The 21,856-nt window shown below is 40.7% G+C and overlaps 1 protein-coding gene across 3 annotated transcripts in view; it reads left to right on the top strand.

Annotated features, from left to right (window-relative positions):
- Positions 1-21,856, top strand: part of ralgapa2 (Ral GTPase activating protein catalytic subunit alpha 2) — a 48,935-nt gene that overhangs the window by 24,706 nt on the left and 2,373 nt on the right. The window contains exons 4-21 of one of the 3 annotated variants that reach the window (XM_010795760.1): positions 6,014-6,071; positions 8,756-8,799; positions 8,888-9,068; positions 9,222-9,337; positions 10,131-10,269; positions 10,798-11,006; positions 11,872-12,117; positions 12,356-12,538; positions 14,029-14,163; positions 14,261-14,409; positions 14,506-14,617; positions 14,974-15,211; positions 16,208-16,387; positions 18,170-18,316; positions 18,716-18,838; positions 19,574-19,659; positions 19,761-19,851; positions 20,076-20,249. In XM_010795760.1, the coding sequence (XP_010794062.1) occupies positions 6,014-6,071; positions 8,756-8,799; positions 8,888-9,068; positions 9,222-9,337; positions 10,131-10,269; positions 10,798-11,006; positions 11,872-12,117; positions 12,356-12,538; positions 14,029-14,163; positions 14,261-14,409; positions 14,506-14,617; positions 14,974-15,211; positions 16,208-16,387; positions 18,170-18,316; positions 18,716-18,838; positions 19,574-19,659; positions 19,761-19,851; positions 20,076-20,249 (2,611 nt within the window). Of the gene's footprint in view, positions 1-6,013; positions 6,072-8,755; positions 8,800-8,887; positions 9,069-9,221; positions 9,338-10,130; positions 10,270-10,797; positions 11,007-11,871; positions 12,118-12,355; positions 12,539-14,028; positions 14,164-14,260; positions 14,410-14,505; positions 14,618-14,973; positions 15,212-16,204; positions 16,388-18,169; positions 18,317-18,715; positions 18,839-19,573; positions 19,660-19,760; positions 19,852-20,075; positions 20,250-21,856 lie in introns of all 3 variants that reach the window. The other 2 variants (XM_010795775.1, XM_010795768.1) reach the window with 2 other exon arrangements.

Here is a 21,856-nt window from a genome sequence, read left to right as displayed (position 1 = left end):
CTTTGCTCCTTTTGTTGGTGCCGCCGGCGTTTTGTTCGAAGTGTTTATTGTTGAACCTAATTACAAGCGGTACAGCTGCAGGTGTGCCGCCGGTCGCCTTGTCGTTACCATGAGGTAGTGTGAGAGGCGCGCACCTGCGTAATGAGGTTACCATGGTTACCATGAAAAAAAGGAAGGACGCCCGTCAGACGTTTCAGAGTTTCCTCAATGTCAATACGCCAAAAATAGAAAATACAATGATTGTTCACGAGTCCCAAAACACGAGTCCAAGTCGAGTCCGAAGTCTTTTGAGCAGGAGGTCAAGTCTGAAGTCTCTGTGTGTGCGACTTAAGTGTGACTCGAGTCCGAGTCACAAACTCGAGTCCCCATCTCTGAGAGAGACCTCTGTGAGAACAGCAATCAGAAATAGTTTAATTATCCATGAGGAAAATTGTATTTGTGACAGTTGTTTTCACTTTAGAATAGAATAAGATATGATATGATATAAACATTTGAAGTAAACGTATGCTATTAAAGATGGATTTGAATGTATAAAAATAAGCCATGTCCTATACAATGGAGAGAAACTCCCTCTGGAAGGAGCTTAGGAAGTTTAGCCATCTATGTGCACAGAAACCTACATAACACACGACAGGAAAAGGGATAACCCTGATAAAGAATAATAGGGCCTCTTTAAAAAGATCTTCTGTCTCAGTGACCCAATGTGAGAAGACTGCATTGCCTAAGTATTTAGCCCCCTTTACTGTGACACACCTAAATCATTACTGGTGCTGCTACAGTAATTTGTTTAATAAGTCGCACAACCAGTTCAGTGGAGAACAGTGTGTAAAGAAGGTGTGACATATCTGTATGTTAGTCTACCATTGTACATGGAACGGCTTGTTACTCACGAGTCACTTCCCTGCCAATAGCTACCTACCTTTGTATAGACAATCAAACTAATTCAGCAATAATGCTTATCAAAATAATATTTAAAAAAATAAACATTTCAATGCATATCCCTCAGACTATGATAATGTCATTTAGGAAACTGAGTGTTAGAGAGGGATGGGCAGTAGTAATAGGAAGCACATTGTCAGGGCTTGATGTTTGAGCTTGCTGTTCAAGTCTGTGTTTGCAATGTTTTGGAGCATCAGGGGAGGCAGGTGTGTGAGCCAACGTCGTTTGATAATGTCTGTCTCGCTTTGGCAGCCATTCATATAGTACAGTTTGGAGTCGAAATGCATTCCTGTAATCTTATCTTATGTCTTCTCTTGCTGCTGTACAGATAAGTGCAAATGTAAGTAGGTAGTGAGAAAGGCACTGAGAAGCTGTTTCAGACTCACATCAATTATGCATGCTGCAGGTATGTCTAATTCCAGGAATGAAACCAGATTTTTCAAAACCAGATTTAGCTTCATGGCTTAAGGGACTGCATTTTGTTGACCCTCCTGTATGACTGAAAATGACCGCTAACTGATCCTGGTTCATTTGAGGTTGTGAGACAGGTTAAAGGACTGCTATGGGACCAACCAAACTCAGAGGAAGTCTGTTCATTCCCACTTTCTCTCCAGGATATGACCTCAACATGACCCGTCGTCCGTTCTCCGGACCTGACTCAGCATTCTGAATTCCCTCATCATCCTCTGTAAAAAAAGCCCCTCATCTGGGCTTGAGACTTAACTTGTTGAGTTGCCTACTATGGGTATTTGTGTTTATTATATTTAGCTTTTTTTTAAACGTTTCACTATATCTTAAGTCAATTCAAAATTGGAGCTTGGTCCTTCGATTGAATCAACTTATGGATTAGTTAACACAATGATCTTAGTGTTAGTTGACTAAGGATTCCTGTAGTCGAAGAAAGCCATAAATCAATTAAACTCTCCTACAGGGTGCTGAAAGATTAACCCAGAGCCATTGAGCTAAGTGATTCCTTTTATTCCCGGTCCCCTCTTTATGCAGACCCAGCTCTGACTGACAGTCCACCATAGGGGGGTTATTGGCTAATGCATAAATGGTAATTCACTAAGTGTAGCTCGCCTCTGCAATCGCAGCAGGCTGAGTAAATGAATCTTGATGAAGCACAGCTTTAACCTGTTCTTACCCTTCAAACACAAACCCATTTAAGATTCAGCCACATATTTGATAGATAACTGATGATTGTTGTCAAATGTAGGCACTGCTTTATGAAAGTTTTGTGCATGCATGTTTATCAATGTATGGCTTTGTTGGCTTTGATCACATGGAATTTAGGTTTCTTCCTCTTTTCAAAAACTGTTCCTCCATAAAACACTTTCAAATTGGTCCTAGAGGAAACCTGCTGTTGGTTCAAATCGAGCAAAGAGTAAACACTGAGCTGAGGCAGTCTGAGCGCACTCTGCTGCTGCCACCTACTGGTTACACAGGAGAATGACATCGGTTTTTTAAAAGTTTTGCTCTTGGTTCATTGTATTTTGGTAAATCATTCCATTATAGAATTCGAAAAAGTGCTTCAGGCTTTAAACGTTGTTATATTTTAGGTTCATATGAGATATGTATTGTCAGCTCGAATGTGCCCAGACCTTTATCAACAAATAATGAGGGGCAAGCGGAGGCATTTGTTTAGCACTCTGCAGTGTTTGGCCCAGTGCAGAATTTTAAACAAAGCAAGTGTGTCTTTCCTTACACATGGATGTAAGGCCTAAAAGTATATAGAACAACTTTCCGTCATAGGCTAAAATATAAAATGTGTTATTATATCATGCAAAGATACTATTTATTAGGAATGTTTTATCTTAATCCCTACACTGTTTGCTGGGTTTATCAATCCTAAACTGCCTAGGTTTTGTTATGTGATTAATACACCGTTTATTTCTGATTAATAGGTTTTTTTCTTTGTGTCTCCCTGGAGATTTCATTTTCCTTAGATGGTATAATAACAGACAAATTGCTTCAAAAACAACACCTAAAAGACATTTGTCCTGAAGTACTGCATGTCTGTTTGTGCCATCAGAAAGCCCTTGTGGATCACCCCTCACAGAAGTGTATTCTGCGTCATGTTCAGGCCCTGCGACTGGAAACCTAAGTGCGGATCATGTAAATGTGTTAAGGCTGTAGTTGTTCCGCAGTAATGCCCCCATCTTTATGCTGGAGTATGGCTGCAGATTAGAGTAACTCCACCAACCTTCAGCCCGGCAGACTCTCCATTCGCCTCATATCAGCCAGTAAAGTCCTCATTGTTGCGGCCACCATTCCCGCTCCGCAGGGAGTCTTTCTGAGCTGGCTTCTCCATCTCATTTCCACTCTCCCATCCTGGTTTCTCTGTAAGGAGAGAGAAAGAGACGGTTATTGTGTCTGCTTGCACACACACACACACACACACACACACACACACACACACACACACACACACACACACACACACACACACACACACACACACACACAGGGAAGGGCTTAAGCAGGCTACCCTGCTGTGTTAGCGCCTAGCATAATGCGCGTGCTGCCCCAAGGAGACGGAGTGAAGGAGGCCGCTACCAAGCCTTAACGGAGATGTAGTAATCCCATACGGGATCAACCGCAAGGTGCAGCCACACGCCTGTACACGCATACCATCACGTCCGTGGATCAGAGAGAAATTGAACATCACAGATAGACATCCAGGGCCCTCCTTTAAGTGATGCATGTCTTTCATCATCTCCGCTGTCACTGATAATGACAGGGATTTACTCAGAGGACAAGAAGGGAAAGTTAAAGATGGAGGATAATGAGAGAAGAAGGATGCTGTTGCCAAACTGAGACCCTCAAACATGAGATGACTTCTGGACCACCACCGCTCTCAACGTTATGTAGCAAAGCACAGGGCTAAAAATATTCATATACAGTCTTTCAGAGGCATTCTATAGTGGGAATATTAAGACTTTACAACACATTATGATCATTGTGTAGTCTGAAACGATAGAAACAGGCAAACTCATACTTACATCTTCTCATGTGAAGATGACAACATGCCGGAAGCAATTCAAAAATACATTATCTTATATTTTTGTTCCAATCCACAATTTTTATTTTCTTAAGTAAGAGACTATTCTTAACAGAGCACTCTTACCGAGCTAAGAACAAATATTGTATTTTTCAGAACAATTTGTTTGTGTAATGCAAGGAGAAATACTGTATGCTTTAAATGTAAGGAACCTTAAGAATAATATAATAATAGTATAGTTAAAGTCAGGTTACTACTGTATATGCTTAACTGGAATTATAAAGATTTGCTTATTAGAGAAATCAAATGGGTCCTTTGATCCCAGTTAAGAGTAATGGTTCCTTCTGAGGATGACGCTCGAGAAAACAACACGTGAACTTTATTTGTTTATTTTACAGTACATTGATTTAAATAGCGTCAAAAAAAAATTTGGAGGCATTTTATATCTCCCAATATTTGGCTATGTGCCAAAGAAAATGCTACTTGAGTGTCATTTTTTGGGGGTCTCATTTGAAAGTATCTTTTTTTTTTAAGAAGACTAAACATTTGTACTGACCCAAAGTTATCAACTTCAGTTTCATTGATTGAATAATTGTATCTATATTGTTACATCACTTGAAATATGTATTTGTAAATATTGAGCTTATGATAGCCGTCACTTGACATTTTCATGGTCTCACAAACCGTAATATGAAGCCTTATTAGCCATAGAAGCTTTCTCTCATACTTTGTCATCCTTCTTACTGCTGCTGCTGTATCACGTAGCATTTTTTGGTCTGGTAAAGGACTTCATTGTTCCAGCTATTTCATGCTCATTTTGTGTCACGCTCTGTATCTGTCTCCTTCCTGTGAGTCCCTCTCCAGGCAAAGAGCTTTTATCATGCCGGCCACAGTTGCTTGAGTGGGTCAGAGCTGCATACGTAAAGCAGTAAAGGATAGACTTGACCTCTTTGTTGCAATCATGAAGTCTTATTGGGTCAGCGATTAGGATTTGATGAAAAGTGAGCCATTGGGGCATCAGATGCTCACAGTGCACCGACTATTAACTAGCCACGTACACACACACACACACACTCACACTCACTCCTGCAACCCTTGCCCCTCTCTTTCTTCTCTCCTGAGGGACCCAGTTAACCTGTCGCTGCATTTAAGAATAATGATAGGCTGCTGAAAGGTTAGGGAGCTCTAATTGAGTTGTAAAGCGGTTGTTGGCGAGGTGATGACATTTCTCTGGGCTGTGCTGTGTCACAGGGATCTGAGCACACGCTGGGCCGAGTGGAGGGAAAGGGCGAGGAGGCTATTCCTTTAGTGTAATCCTGCTCTGGCAAAACAAAGGCGGTTGTTGTCCTCTCTTTAATTTGGGAACTAATTATTAGAATAGTGCTGCAGCTAATAATTGTTTCCATTCTTTCTTAATCCGTCGAATATTTTGTTGATTAATCTGTTAAGTACCTGGTCCGTTAAATGTCATACAGCAAAATGTACCTATACATGTGGCTACTGTGACATGTTTCCATGCTTTAATGTTCAAAAGGGCTTTGTTTTTCTCATACTGCCTGTTTGCTTTTTTCACCCTCTGTCTGAAAACAGAGCCCAGTCTGCTCTGATTGGTTAGCTGACAGGCTCTGTTGTGACTGGTCAATTTCTTAGAGATGTCCCGCCCCTTAGCCTATCACGTGTTTCTATACTGCATCACAATATCTTGATACTTTAAAGTACCTATCATTTTGTACACCCCAAGTAAACACAATTAAGGTTACCATATCCATAAAATCGTTATATGCATATACAATATAGTCTAACATAAGACCAAGAAAACAAGAAAAATACTTTCATTTTAGACCCGGTAACGGTGGATCTTTGCTGTTATTGCATGAAATAAATCATTTTCTGTTAATAAAATCATTAAATAATAATAAAATAACAGTAATCCCTGAAAGAAAATCTACTCAAAATAAAGCCTGTAGCTTCAGTCCCTAGGTCTCGGTGTAGTAAGTAAATAGTGAAGGAAAAAAGCCCCACAATGTGACCTAATGCAGCCCTAATCATAACTCTCTTTTTCTTGTTCATCAGAAAATTCTACAACATCTGCCCGAGAAGATCTACAACAGATGGCAGTTTCACAGTATTGGTATGTATCGCTGACATGTTTTTCACTACCATATTAAAACCTTTGTCTCTCTGTTACACCCGACTGATGGATGCCACTGTGTTTGCATCTTTCCTCCTTCTTATGTAACCTCCAAGATACACTTTAGGAAAAATCATCCCCAGAGCCATGCCTAAGCCTTTCATAATAAAGAGAAAATAATCAGTCTTGGGAGGGGATGTAAATGTGAAATGCAAATGAGCACTTCATTTGAAATGCAAATAGGTAATTGAATTATGCTGCCATGATTTCAGTCCCTTACAAAAAAATGAAAAGGAAATCCTTGCAAGGAGCGATAACCCCAATTATAACTGTTGTTCTTCAGCCGTGGGCATCTAAACAGCGTGGGTCTAGATCCCGGTTGTAGATCAGCCTTCCCCCTCAGGCTTCTAATTCCACATATCAAGACTCATCTGAGGTCTGATGCCCAAATTCACCACTTCGTCATTCATTGGAAAACAAATCTGCACAAGCTTAAAGCTGCCTCTTGGCTTTTTCATGAACTCGCATAGAATATTTTCCCGGGTCACTGGTCGAGATGCTCTCCTTCCACTCTGTTCTTCTGCTTTTGAAGGAGCATCAGCAATTGAGGCTGAATAGCTTCCCGCCATACCTGAGTTTGATTAGAATTGATCTTTCTTACTTCACATCATGTTTTTAATCATTTTCTTCATCCAGTCGCTCTGCTGAAAGTATTTCAGAGGTCTTGTACAAACGCCTTGTGAGGAATGACTTTAATGTCTTGTAGTGATTGTGTGCTTTTATCCGAGGATTGCAAGGTCAGATGTTTGACACAGACCATTAGAAGCTGGAAGAAGAATCCCCACACCTTTTAACATCATTCTTACTACTACTTCCTTCTCTCCTGAGACTAAGGATCTCTTTATGTGGCTCCCAGAGAAATGTTATTGATTGATCCGGTTGAGATGGGAACAATAAAAGCACCAGACAAATACCCTTGTAAACCCGCACACAATAGACTTTGCTATGCTTTTAAAATAACTCCGCCACTTGTTCATTTGGCCGTCAAATCCCTCGGTTGAGTACCGTCTTAAACAAGACTTAAAAGTATAATATTTAACATTTCTGCAATAAAAAGGACTTGACATACCTATACAAGGTTTGTGCAATTGCATTATCCCAAAACACCCAGAAATGTCTGTAATTGTATCACGGTAACGTTGAGTATTATTTGGTGAGAATAATAGCGTCACATCCCCTTGCCCCCCCTCTAGTTGCTTCATGGGAAAGGAGGGAAACACCACATGTTAGAGAGTGAGGAATATCCAGTAGAGGCTTTTGAATTGATACGATAATTACATTTCCATCCATCATACAATGAAGTGCTGCAAAGATAAGAAGATAATGCCAGCCACCCAGATTATGACCATTCAACAAGGTCCTAAAATGATTTTGAGTATGACTGTTTTGACCACGCAATCTACGGTGGCAAATGCGTTACAACAGCCCAAAACGTTTCCATTAGGAGAAAAGCGGAAAAATCCACATTCTGGGAATATCCAGCACGTTTGCACGTGTCAGCTAGCGTGGCCATCAGTGCTGGGCTGTTATTCGTGGGTGCTTGAACTGGCCATATAATGTTAGCTACAGTAGCTGTATGTGTGGGCTTCTCTTCTAATGGTAAGTAAGCAATGCAACGTTACTAAAGCTTGCGTTACTTGCGGCTTGATCCTTAGAATTTAATGACAAAACGTGAACAAACTTAATGAGAATTAAAAAATGTGTACATTAACTTGTCCTTGAACGTAAAATCTGATTTTCGTGGCAATGTTGGTTTTTATTTGTCCCATGATCCCATGCTTCTTTACATGACATCAAAGTCAGTGTTTTATGATTGTTTTCATTGAGAGACCCATAGCGTCAGAAACAACACACTGTGCGTTTGAACACACTCCTGGAGAAGATTCATTTTTGCCCTAGCATAATGACAATTTTATCCTCAGTCCTTTATTGAAATCTCCACAGCACACAGAGACCTCATAAGTACAGTGCTGTCTGCAGGCTGTCAAGAGCATGTCATTACTCACACACACAGAAACCTCTTCCGCTCAAGGTATTTAGCAATCAGAGCAATGTCTCATGTGATTACAGCGGAACCAGATTGCCTTCATGAATGCATGTCGCTGCCAACTGATGTTAATTTTCATCAGGAACATGTGAAGCCTTGCCATTCTCTCTGGTTTGTCAGCCATCAAGGTCAATTTGCCACAGTGGAGATTGCAAGCTTTGGACTGGCTGTTGTGTTTCTGCTTGCCGTGTAGACTTCTGTGGAAAATCTGTTTTTTAGTTTCTAACAACCTTATCCACCGTGGTCACACCCCATCCCGCAGGCCCCTTCCACAAGAAATACATTGATAATTATGTAGTAAAAAGATAATTAAAAAGTAAATGAATTATACAATACAAAATTAAATTCATTGTAAAAAATAAAATAATCATAATACATTGTAATATAGAAAATAAAGAAAACAAGGGAGACAATAAGAAATATGCAAGTATACCAATAGTAAATAGTTAATGGCACCAAGGCTGCTGTAGCACTAAAGAGTCCGGGACTTAAAGGGCCAGTAACAAGGGACGTACACACAGGAACATGCACACGCACATCTAGGTCGTACATTAATTTGTACTTCTATTTTTTCCAGGTTCTATTCTGAAAAAGCTTCTACACACTGGAAATTCATTCAAGGTAAGTGCTGTTTTCCTTCCCACATGATGCACTACACCACTTCTCTTTTATGTATCAGTTATAATCGTCCCACCCTTCTCCCGTGTAGATCCGCTGCGAGGGGATCCGTCTCTTCCTGCTGTGGCTGCAGGCCCTGAGGGACAACTGTGCCGAGGAGCAGTTCCTTATCTTTGCCTGTCTGGTGCCGGGATTCCCCGCTGTGCCCTCCTCCAGAGGGCCTTGCACCCTTGACACCATCATTTACAACCCCTTCTCCAACCCCCCTGATGGTGCATATGAATATTCCTACATGTTCAAATTAATAACGAGATGGAAGTCTGAAACATACTAAACTGATATCCAGTTGTGCATATTCCTTTTGAATTGTTAACTCTCATTTCTTACACTTAACTTCATCTCTTTGTATGTGTGGATCTGAGCAGCCAAGGTGGTGCCTGAGGAGATTACCCCCTTGGTCCCGGCTGTGGTTGGAGAAAAGGTTGCAGAGGATCAGACCTGTTACATCCTCGAGACTCTGCTCAAGTACATGGTCATCCAGGTAACAACTACTTATGATTGGAAAAGAATACATCTCTTTTTGCCAGATTATTGGTATGTGTTTGTTATAATGTTGATGTCCTTCATCACAGGGTGACATCAGTGGCACAGGTAATATTCTAGTGAAGGGCTGCATATAACAAAGGAGGGACATGTGTTTATATGTGTTTATTGTATTTTTGTAACTGTGGCACAACAATTTCCTTCGGGATAAATAAAGCCCTATCTCATCTTATGTTTGTGGCTCATGGTTCACGGCACGATGCATAATGGGCCTCCAAAAGTTCGATTTATCTTTTTTGATCTCTTTTTTGCATTACACAATATATTTTTATATTACTGCGATAATTGTTTGATGCAAATGATCATACCAATGTGATACCCCGGTTTGAAGGGTCTCCTAAATTGTTCTCAGCAAGAAGCACTTACAGGGTAAAATAATCCTTCCAAATAATGCATCTGTATTGCACCTGTATATGTAAAATATACCATCACCTTGCATACTATGTGTCTGTTGTCATGAGCATGGAGTAATGTGAGGTTGTTTGTAATCCCTTTCTTGTACAGTAAGATTATAAAGCTAAATGATTTATCCGTAGTTAAGTGCGTAACGTTCAAGTCTCTGAATGTTGTACCTCGGCCAAACCATTTCCCCTTCTGTGTACTGTTTGTTGGAGGAACCTTCACAGTATTGTGTTGCAAACAATGCACTGCTGATCTCTGAGTGATGCTGGAGCCTTCCTCTCCTCTCCCTGTAGCCTGACCTTGTCTGCCTTCTGCTCTCTCTCTGCCAGGCCTCCAGTTTAGAATGGAAGAACAAAGAGAACCAGGACACAGGCTTCAGGTTTCTCTTCAGCCTGTTCAAGAAGTACTACCTTCCACATCTCTTCCCCTCCTTCACCAAGCTCACAAATCTCTACAAGCCTTTACTAGGTAAGCTGACTTACAGTATACATGCTGTCCACTGTATTTGGGCTGAAGCCTCTTTAAAGGAAATATGTTACACTAACTACACACTGTAGTTAAACTCAAGAGCAGCCATTTAAGCATAAACATCTCAATTTGACCATTTATATTGTGCAAGTGTTCAATGAGAATTAGTAAAAGGAGAAAATGATCTGTAGGACGTGGGGACAGTAAGCATATCATTACAGATCTTTTTATTGTGACAAAATCTTTATCATATTATTAAAACTGTTTTACATTTGTATCTTTGCGTTATAAGATCATTACACGCAGAAACACATAACAATTTGAAACATTATTTATGGAATAATTTAAATATAATGTATTCTTTTGGGTTGTCTGTAACCTATTCAACATGCTTCTTGTTCAAATCCAGTTTTTGTATTATTATTATTATTATTATTATTATTAAATAAATAAAACTCTTTTGCTCTTCTCCTTCCCCTCCCTCTGTCCCCATCCCTCACTCTTCACTCTACTATATTGCTCGATTAGACCTCCCCCACCACAGACCCAAACCCTTGTATGTGCCAGTGACGCGGAACAATGAGAGCACCTTCTGCACCAGGGACCAGTACCTGTCCCCCCGCGTGGCCTTCATCTCCTGGCTGGTCACCTTCTTCCTGGAGAAGAAGTATGTGAGCAGTGCTGCTGCGGCGCAGAGCGCCAAGAACGGCACAGAGGTCATTCCCAAACTCATCCAGGTGTGCACGAGAATAACATCCTGTTTATTTCTCATTCTGTCACTGAGGAGGGAGGCTGTTATGAAGGTGTTGTTGCAGCAAAACCCCTGAGCACAATCTGCAAGACACCTGGCCACAAAATACTGAACACACGTATAACTTTAGTTTCAAGAGTTGCAAACACCGTTAAAAACTATAATACACAAAAAGGGTGTTTTATTCATGTTTCTTTGGCTTTTATACCAATTTGTGAATGTATGTTATGACAGTGAACTAGAATAATTGCTTGCGGAAAAGGTTTGATTAAATATATTTTAACCAAAAGATATTAACATCTAAAAATCTAATAAAACACACAGTTGTAGCATCACCGCTGATAATCCCGTTGAAGTCCTGAAAAGTATTAAAATACTTTATAGAAGATAAGATTTACTTCTATTTATCCCAATTTGGTAACATTTTTCGTCTCTGCAGCATGTAAACAAGGCATTGTACACAATGTGAACATTAAAAAGAGTAGAAAATATAACATCTCAACATTTGCAGAAATTAAACAAAAATAAAACATCTATGAATATTGACGGTGAAATTGTGATTGACACTTTTTGGCATTGTGCCTTTACACAACACTAAATTGAGTTAGTTTTATGGGGAGGGAAAGAGAGGAATTCAATCCAGCATTTATTATTTTAATTGCATGAAGGTGAGAAAACATTTGAACAGTAATGACCAATACAGTATCTCATTCACGGAAAATACCATAAAACACAGATAACTGACAAAGGGAATTCTAGTCAATGAGACTCTAGTGTCCAATTAATGAATTGTGCAGAAGCGTCTGTGCACTAAGGTGACTCATTTCTCACTGTGTCTCCATGGTGCCAAGACTGTCACTGCGGGCAGTAGCAGCCAGGAGAAGGAGAAGGATAAGACGTCAGACGGGGATACTAACGGGCCAGCAGGGGAGCCGGAGAAGAGCCACTCCAACAGCAGCACGCTGTCAGACCGCCGGCACAGCGACTCCAGTCTGTGTAGCATCGAGGAGGAGCACCGCTATGTGTATGACATGGTGCACGCCATCCTTCTGTCCACCAGAGACAATGTGAATTTTGTCAACGAGGTCTTCCACCAGGTACAGGGCCAACAAGAAACATGTCTTGATTTGATGTTGCAATAATGAATACAATTGCAAGCATTATTTTGGGTCAAGCAGACTGAATGAAGACACTGTGATACCATGTACTACGTCGCCCTCTGCTGGCCATTTGATAACATAGCTAAAAGATCCCTTCTATTACCAGGCAACCTTTTTCAAAACCATTCATAATTCTGTAAAAGTTCAAATTAAAAGTCTATGTTTTTCCCCTAAGGCCTTCCTGCTGCCGTCTTGCGAGGCATCAGCAACCAGGAAGGTGATTAAAGTGTACAGGAAGTGGATCCTGCAGGATAAGCCCAGCTTCATGACGGAGCCTGAGGTACCGACTCCGGGAGAAGAGATAGATGGCCGCCCTGAACAGATACTCAGCTCAGAGGCTAACAGCATGCACCTACAGGTACCGAAAGCCAAATATAACAACTTAGCATAACATACAAGTATGCCTGTGATGGGTTATTATTATATTTTTTTGTGTGATTTTGCTTCCGTTACTGATATAAGCTAAAAAAAATAACACTACGGTGGTCTGAAAGTAGCATAGATAATCAAGCCATGACCATAATATATTTATACTAACAAACATGTGTGGTCTTTGCTATTTAGTAATGGGTGTGTCATAATATCTTCGCTATTGCCTACTGACAGTTGTTGAAAGTTACTAAGTTAATTTACTCAAATACTTGACCTAAGCACAATGTGTTTTATTTGTACTACTTTATATTCTACTCCATCACAGTTAAGAGTAGAATTACACTTCCCTGCATTTATCTTTATTTATTTAATTACTTTGCAGATTGAGATAATTTATAATAATAAATAATAAAACAAATATATTTTATAATAAAACAAATATATTTTAATATCAGAATATACCAATGAACAATGTATGATATAATACAGATTGAACTATCCAGCAGTATATACAGACATTGAAATAAGCCCAACCTTTCCCAGCTTCAACATTAAAAAGAGGAAAACATGATTGCATAAATAGTTATAATCCAGTAATGTAATATATGATTTTGAAACAAAGCATTAGCGACATTAGTACCGTAATTTTCGGACTATAAGCCGCGCCTTTTTTCCCATTTTTGACCCTGCGGTTTATATAACGGTGCGGCTAATCTATGGATTTTTACAGCTAACGGCCACTAGGGAACCTCCTAAATCTATGGATTTTACAGGTTACAGTCCACCACCTTTAACTCTATGGGCTCTATGGCCGGTCCGCGCCCCCCACCTTTAAGCGGCGGGCTCCAGCAGGAAAAGCTGGAGGCCGGTAAAAGAGTGAGACAGGTAGCGCGCAAAAGTAAAAGTGGAACCGAGAGTGATACGAGAGACAGAACGAGAGCCAGACAGACAGACATTACGAGAGCGAGACAGTTTGTCCCCGTACCACTGGTTGAAAACCGCTGCTGTAGATCACTGCCGGTACGTGCCGTTTAAGTTTGAAAGTTGAAAAGTTTGTGTGTCTGAAACGCTATGTGATACAGTACAGTTTACACAGCACAGTACATGTTCTGTAGCTACTATTGCACTAAATGGTAACACTTGAATACGTTATGCAACTTGTTTGTTGAAATGTTAATAAAAGTGAGCTTCCTCAAACAGCCATCTCTTTCCCGACAATCCCCTCTGTGCACGAACCCTTACATATGGTAATTAAACATTAAAACACCTGCGGCTTATAGTCCAGTGCGGCTTATATATGTACACATCATTCAATTTAGCTGCTGCGGCTTATATTCAGGTGCGCCTTATAGTCCGAAAATTACGGTAGTTTACTTTATCTTTTTACACTGTTGTTTTGCTACTTTTGTTTAAGTTAAAGCTCTGAATACTTACTGCCTACTGACCAATTGACTGGTCTGCTTCCTCTTAAACCAGTCGGCAGAGAGTCTCGGCCACAGACGCTCGTCCAGCTGGGGGAGGACTTACTCCTTCAGCAGCGCCATCAGCAGGGGCTTCTTCACCGAGGCGCAGAACAGGGACGTCAAGGCTGGCATCCAGCCCACACTACAGGTCTGACCCTGAAGGTCACTGCATTTAGGAACTGGAATCAGACATTCATACTGTATGCACGTTGACTAACTTCATCTTGCTTTTTGCTCGTGTGTAGGTGTTCCTGACCAACTCCTCCAATGTTTTCCTGCTGGAGCCATGCCAAGATGTAGCTAAACTCCTGGATAACCAGGTGGAGGTGTGCAAGGGTGTTCTCAGCATCTACCGGCACATGATCATGGAGCACACGATGAACACACAAACTTGGTCAGTGAGATATTCTGATAGTTATTCCTTTGTGATTCTTGAATGTTATTTTAGTGATCAATTCACCCTCTGGTTCTGATTGACTTTGTTCTGCAGGGAGCAGATGCTGCAGGTACTGCTGAGGATCACAGAGGCAGTGATGAAGAGGCCACAGGAAAACCAAAGAAAAGACAGCTTCGCTGAAAGTTTAGCATCTATACTTTTTAGGGTATGTCTACAGGTGCCTTTTACATTCACTGAATAACAGGGTTTACTATTCATCACAGGAAAAAGGGAGTGAGTGTGGATATGTCTTTGCTCCAGCGATTAGTCCCTCACTGTAGTTCACTATACAGAACATTCAATGTACATAATTCTATGCAATTTCCTTTACCATTATGATTTGTTACTCAGTGACCTATATTCACTTGTTGTGTGTCTCCTGGTTGGATTGACAAAAAGCCAAAGAGACACTCTACCAAATGAGATGTATCGGTGTGAAGACCCTGCGGTCACATCTTATCAGGGGATGGGATTCAGAGCTGTCTGTCCATGCTAATACATCTCTCCTCGTCTCACATTCAGACCATCATCGTGGCGTGGGTGCGAGCCAACCTGTGCGTGTTTATCTCCCGGGAGCTGTGGGACGAGCTGCTGGCAGTGCTGTCCTCTCTCACCTGCTGGGAGGAGCTGGTGACGGAGTGGGCCAGCATCATGGACTCGCTGACGGCTGTGCTGGCGCGCTCCGTTTACGGCCTGGACATGGCCAGCCTGCCTCTGGACAAACTCAGCGAGCAGAAGGAGAAGAAGCAGAGAGGACGTGGTGAGAGGGGGGGGGGGGGAATTGGGAGTGGTAGAATTTGGGTGAAACAATGTGTTTGAAAACGGACTTTTGGGAAGGTAATACTGGTTACTTTACAGCTTTGTTTTGTCATACACTTTACTTTAGGGCGGTTATTTTTATTCTATCACTTTAACATGTATGTTAATTATTGTCACAATGTTCTAAAAACAATATAAAGAAGTATTAAAATACCCACATTTGTCAAAAATCCCCTTGCACTCGACATCACTTGTATAGATCTGGCTGAGATTTCTGAACATGCCAGACATCTATATCTATATAAAAGATTACAATCTATGTGGCCTTTACATTTCTTTAGTCAATCACTACAATTAAAACACAACAACTTCAAATATAAAAATGTCTACTTTATTTTCATGGGGAAATTTGTCTCGCAGGTAGAACACACAGAGACTTAGACACACAGCTTCAGGTACAAAACACATATTTAGATGCATGAATATGCAAGTTACATCAGGACACCAACATTCTAATCAATGGAGGAAAAAAAAGCAGAACTTCTGTCTTTTTCCAGCTATGCAGATGTAGATTTTCCATTTTTCTTTGTTTTCCACACAAAATGAATACGACATAAAAACTGCCCAACTTCCATCCATCAGTGTGCACTGCTGTCAGCCACAGTGACACTTACACTAGTGGTCGCCAAAGTCATTCATGTTCAAATCCTACACAGTGTGGATTTGACAATGAGCTCATTCAGATACAGCTAAGCAACAAGAACTTCAAGAAAATGGGCCGGATCAGACATTGACAGCTACTACATCAGTGTGTGGGGTGTTATTACTACAGTGTTTTAATGGCTATGATACCATAATCACTATAACGGTTAACCCTGTTAACTGTTTTGCATGCCAGTCGATTTTGTTGGTGCTAAATCCAACTATCAAGCTGAATATACATTTGAAATGTACACTGACACCTCATGAATCAGCAAGTGTTGTTCTCTGCTAGCAGGTGCGCTCCAGGACTCCCAGAAGGCAGCAGCAGTGGCGCGTTCCTTCTCACTGAGTCGGAGAAACCAAGGGGAGCAGGGCGTGCCGGGGGGGCAGGAGCCCATGAGGATTCGCTCCGCCACTACGTCAGGAGCCCCCGGTGTAGAGAAAGCCCTTTACAATGTCCGACAGAAGGCCTCCGGTGAGTACCTGGGTATTAGTAATAGCATTAGTATCGTGTTATATTATATACCATCATAGCAGGCAATAATATAATACAAAGCTTTTATAAAACCCACTGTAAGTATGATTCTGTTTTAATCCTCTGGCTTTGTGTGGGCTTACAACAGTACTGATAAGCCCTCGGAGCGCAGCGTCAGGTTTTATCAGACGTATTGACAGGTCCGTGTACACGCTGGCCCAGGTGTCGCTGAAAGGCCAAACAACAAAGACAAAGGGGCCAGCAGATGGCCCCCATTGTTCCCCCTCACATGTCACCGGCCAATGTCAACATGTTTCCATGTCAGCTCGATTGCGGGCATACAGCACAATCCCCCCCCCCCTCTGACAGCATGTCAAAGGCCAGCTTTGGACACTTATTGTCATTACCTCAATTCAGACACAGCAAACACCTCTTATCTGATGGGAGTGTGGCAGGCTAATTATAAGTTGAGCTGGAAGACAGTAGGGTAGTAACTAGATGCAGTGCCTGTCTTGCTCGTCTTAATTTTGTCTAGACAGAATCTTAATTTGGAGGATAAAAGACGGAGACGATGCCTTTTCCTTTCTTGGCCTTCCGCCTCCCCAATTACCACCGACGTACTAAATTGACGAGCTTGTTGAGCTAGGAGCAGATGTATTTGTGCCTGAAGCATGAAGTCTTAGAAGGCTGTTGTGTGTGTGTGTTTATGTGTGTGCTGACACATCTATTATGTGTTTCGTGCATGTTTATGCACCTATTCTGTTTATTTGTATCGAGCAAAGATGGACATTAAACACTACCGCTTCAAATTCCCTTCCCTTTCTTTGGCCTAATTGGATTTCTCCCACATTGATCTTCAAAGGCCCGCAGCCCTCCTCCCCACTCCTCAGGAGAGGGCCCACACATCAATTGCACGGCAGTTTTTGATAGTTTCATTAAGAGTGTAATTAATGCTCATTAATATGCATAAATGGGAAGCAGTAGCGGGCTGCAGCGCAGACGATGTATCTCTCTTACTGAAAGGCATAATTAAAGTGTGCTGAAAGCGGAGAATAGAACTGTCCTCTTTCATTGCTCTCTTTGAGATAATGCCTGAAGTGCTATCCACACACAATGGCAATGCCTCAGCATTGACAACTGTCAAAACTTGCCTCTACTTCTGCATGCAAATTCAAACTAATATTGTTCAGAGATCTTGTCTTGATAATAGGGAAAAGGCTGGTCATATCATTATGGTACTCATTATGCTTCCACTATTACAATGACCCAGTTCAACCAGTTCTCGATCTGCCAGCCTTAGGATGGTTATCAGGTTCACCTTAAGCTCAATTGTGATATATACCAAAAATATAAAAGATAGATATTATATTGAGATAAACCATTCCATTATTTTTTCTTATTACATTGAATTTAATTATTTGTTTCCGATTGGGAAATTCAATTGGACTTAATTGCATGAAACTAAGACATTGTTGCCCATTACTCAAGAGTTAATATGCTTAGAATGAAAATGCACAAAAATGACTTGTAGGATAACACGATAACAATTCCATTTATTTTCCCTTTGCTATGAACCTTATTTATTATTCCCTTCATAATCAGATGTAATGTATTTGTGTTTATAACCATATGTAGATCAAACTCTGTATCTGCTGTGCTTTATTTACTCACACTGTACTCTGCTGTTATTGAATTCTGTCTCCTTCCCTTCACCCTTTTTTTCTGTTTCCACTGCCTTTCTTTCTTTCTTTTTCCTCTCCTTTTCTTTTTCCGTGATGGAAGCTAAGCGAAGCCAGTCCATCAGCAACTGTGTTCATCTGTACGAAGCTTTGCCCAATGCTAAAAGCGTTCCTATGCTTCTCCACACTGTGAGCTCTTTCTTGCCTGGTATCTCTTCTGGTAACTCTGCTTGCTCTCACAGACTCTCAGGTAAAGTGTGTTCTGAGAGCTGCGTGTGTTGATGTGTTTGTGACCTCCGCCCTTCCTTTCAATCCATCCGTCACTATCTGTTATAAGCTGTCAGTTCCCATGTCTGCTGTCACTGAGAGGTTTATGTTTGAACAGGAACTTCACTGCCCTGTGCTTTAATTATTGTAAAGTCTGTTAAATCTCCAGGTAGAAATGCAACTAGAGTATGTCTGCGTCACCACTGCATGTGTGCATGTCATTATTTATCTCCAAAGTTCTCATGAATATGTTAAATCTCCATCTTTACTCTGTTTTAAATCCTTAAAGACTACAAATGAGATGTGAAGGTGTGTGTTGTGCATGCTGTTTGGCTCTTGTGTCTCTGCCTGACTCCCTCTCTTCTGTTCTAATATGTGTCAGACGTGGATGAGGGTCAGCTGTCAGAGTGTGGGGGGGAGGAGGAGCTGGGAGGCGGGGAAAGCCCTCTGCCACGTAGCAGCAGCACCTCCGACATCACCCAACAGCTCTCTGACACTTTACCAGGTACATACATACAAACAACACACTGAATTGTTGTTCCGTACACGTTTTACCTCTGATATTAAAACCTTAGCCGCGCACTGTTTGTTTTAAGAAGAGATTTAGCTGAACTACCTGTAACCCATTGGTTAACTTCAAAGGGAAAAGTCATTTGCCAGTAAAGTTTCTCTATAATTAATCACAACCCCTTATAATTTAATTCAATCTAATCTAATGACTTAAATCAGTAGTTGTTTATCCTTTAATGTTTACTATATTTCAGCAGTGGTTAAGAGACTCATATTCTTAGCCTAACTAAAAATTGAAATATAACAGTCTGAAATTACTTTTTAAAAGTGATTAGTTCAAAATGTTACTTAAGTTAAAGTACAGAAATATTATCAGCAAGATGTGGCTAATGTTGAAAAAAAAGGTACTCGTTATTCATATAGGCCCCTTTCACAGTGTGACATAAGAGAGTTAGTGTTAGTGTATACGACTGGGTAATACTGCGTCACATCATAGAAGTGTAACATGTAGGGTTCTTTTGGAAAAAGGAACTCAAGTTTATTGTATTAATGATAAATTGAGTAAAACCATTTCCATTGATAGTCCGTCCCTGGATGTTAAAATGGAACACATGTTTGCCTATCCAATTAAAGTTGAAGACATAAAGATAGTAGTAAAACAATATAAGCTTTTAAGATAACTTAATTGTGTCTTTTTTGTCCATTTAAAATACCCCCTGTCACACTCCAGCCCAGAAGAGAGAGAGCTCCCCTACTTCCTGTGGCTCTGATAGCAGGACGTCTGAGGGGAAGAGAGAGGGCAACGAGCCACCAGTGGTAAAAAGAATCATCTTAATATATGGTCTTAGGTTAAATTAACTAAATAACATTTATCAATAAAAACATCTCTGCTTAAATGTTTGCTTCTGTTTTCCTAGATCCTCATCCAGCGCAGCAGCAGTCCAACTGAGACAGAGGTCACCGCTGAGGGACAGTCAAACCAAGCAAGACACAAGCTCAGAGAGAAAAGTTAGAGATTACATCACTAATTATTACTCTGATATGATAATCGCTGTTTTAATTTATATAATCCACATGAAGATTTGCTCAATCAGTTAATCAAACATGAAAGTATCTAACAGAGGCCATTCTTTGCATGTATTAATGAGTCAGTCGTTAAACAGCAAATGCCTTCCTTCTACTCTGTGTTCAACTTCTTTAAGTCCTTTGTCCACCTCATTCTCTCCACCCAGGTGAGAGTGTAAGCAGTGAGACGTCCAACGGCTACCTCAATGATGCTGAGGTCACCTGGCAGGCGTTTGATGAGGAAGCGGACACTCAGTCCACACAGTCGGCTCACATGGACGTGACGGCGGACCCCCAGAGCCAGGGGAGTCTGCTGCTCAGCCATAATGAGGCTCTAGCAGGTATTGGGACGGATAAGAGTTCACCTTGAGTGCTAAGAGAACAGATTTGGGTCATGATTTATTCAATATGTCTATCAACTACAATCAGTTTCAAAATAATTACAAGGATACAGAGCAAGGTTAACCTATTTCACTCCATCGCTCTGTACCATATACCGTAAACCTGTTTGCTCCTATTCAAGTATTATATATATAAATAAGTGTCGAGTTTATAAAGGCTTAGGACTTTATGATGGAAGTATGTGACGGCCCTCCCAGGCTCTATTATGTGTCAAGTCGTTGCGTCAATCTTTTGGTTGATGCTTTCAAAGATTTGGTGATAGATTCAACCATTGTCACACTTAATACAATGAGCAAAAATCCCTTAAAAATACCACTATAAGAAACAAATACCTGGTAGCCCCACGCAAAAATTCCTGCTGCAAACTTTTTAAATGAATAGATTTCTGCAAGATTTGCATTTTTTGGCATTTGGATATCAAGCCCATTTGTTCTGGAAACTGCTGAGAAACCCCCCTATTGTCAATGTACCTAAACCACCATATATCCTCTGAATCCCCTAAATATATCATTTGTGGTTGTAAAGTAACATGAAGTTTTGATAGAGTTCAAAACAGCTAATGTTTATACAGTGAGCTCAAGTTTCCCCAAATCACTACAATGAAAGGGCTTCATTGAGGACGAACATCATCAAACATCAATTCAACTGGGCCTAGTTCATTCCCAAAATGGTCAGATATCCAGACAACACAATTTATGCAATTCCAAAACTTTAGTAACCCTAGTGCAGAAACCATTGTTAAAAAAAGCAAATAATAACACATTTATACAAAAAAAAGCCATGTTTTTTTGCCTCAAACTGCATGGAATCAGTTTCATTTGGCTTGTCTGTAAAGGTCAGACTTGTGGTTATCCAGAGAAACCAATTTCATCAGATATGTATCTTGATGCAAATATAGCAATGCCATGTTGTCCCTCTCAGAAATGTTGCCTAACTTAGGAGCAATATTTAGTCTCTTTCCAGACAAGCTAGCATGACATAATTGATGCTAATGAATTCCTTGGATTATATAGTTTCATATACTACCCTACCCCTAGCTTTAAAACTGAAACCGCTACAAAGGTAGGTCGACTGTGGAAGAGGTAAAAACAGGGTTAGCAGTACAGCCGTAGAATTTGACCCTGTTTAGAATTCAAACAACTTATCCTCAGATTAGCTGTTAGCCATGCACGCTCAATAATGGAAGATGAGTTGAAAGAGTTCAGCGAGTTCATCTGAGGTGTGTCCCATCCAGCTGCCTCCAGTTACCTCACTGGAGGCGACAATGGATTAGCATTAGCCAGGTAGAGTGACCCGCTTTGGAAACTTTATCATCAGTATCTGCTACAGTACCTCTCTGGCTTAGTCATTTCATATTTAAACCTGCTGACAGTATGTGTTGGAGTTCATTTTGACATTTTGTGAAGGCGGTGGTCAGCGGTCTACTGAAGTATTTCTGTCATTTGAATTTTGATAGGAAAACAATGAAGATCGCTGAAACTCTTTAGCTTTAAATGTACCCACGCCTCAATCATTATTGATGTTGAGATTCTGTTCCCCCCCCCCC

The sequence above is a fragment of the Notothenia coriiceps genome, unplaced genomic scaffold (assembly GCF_000735185.1).
Source record: "Notothenia coriiceps isolate Sejong01 unplaced genomic scaffold, NC01 NC01_scaffold00002207, whole genome shotgun sequence".
Lineage (NCBI taxonomy): Eukaryota > Metazoa > Chordata > Actinopteri > Perciformes > Nototheniidae > Notothenia > Notothenia coriiceps.
The sequence above is the reverse complement of the archived record's forward strand: the minus strand, read 5'-3'. Positions and strand labels throughout refer to the sequence as shown.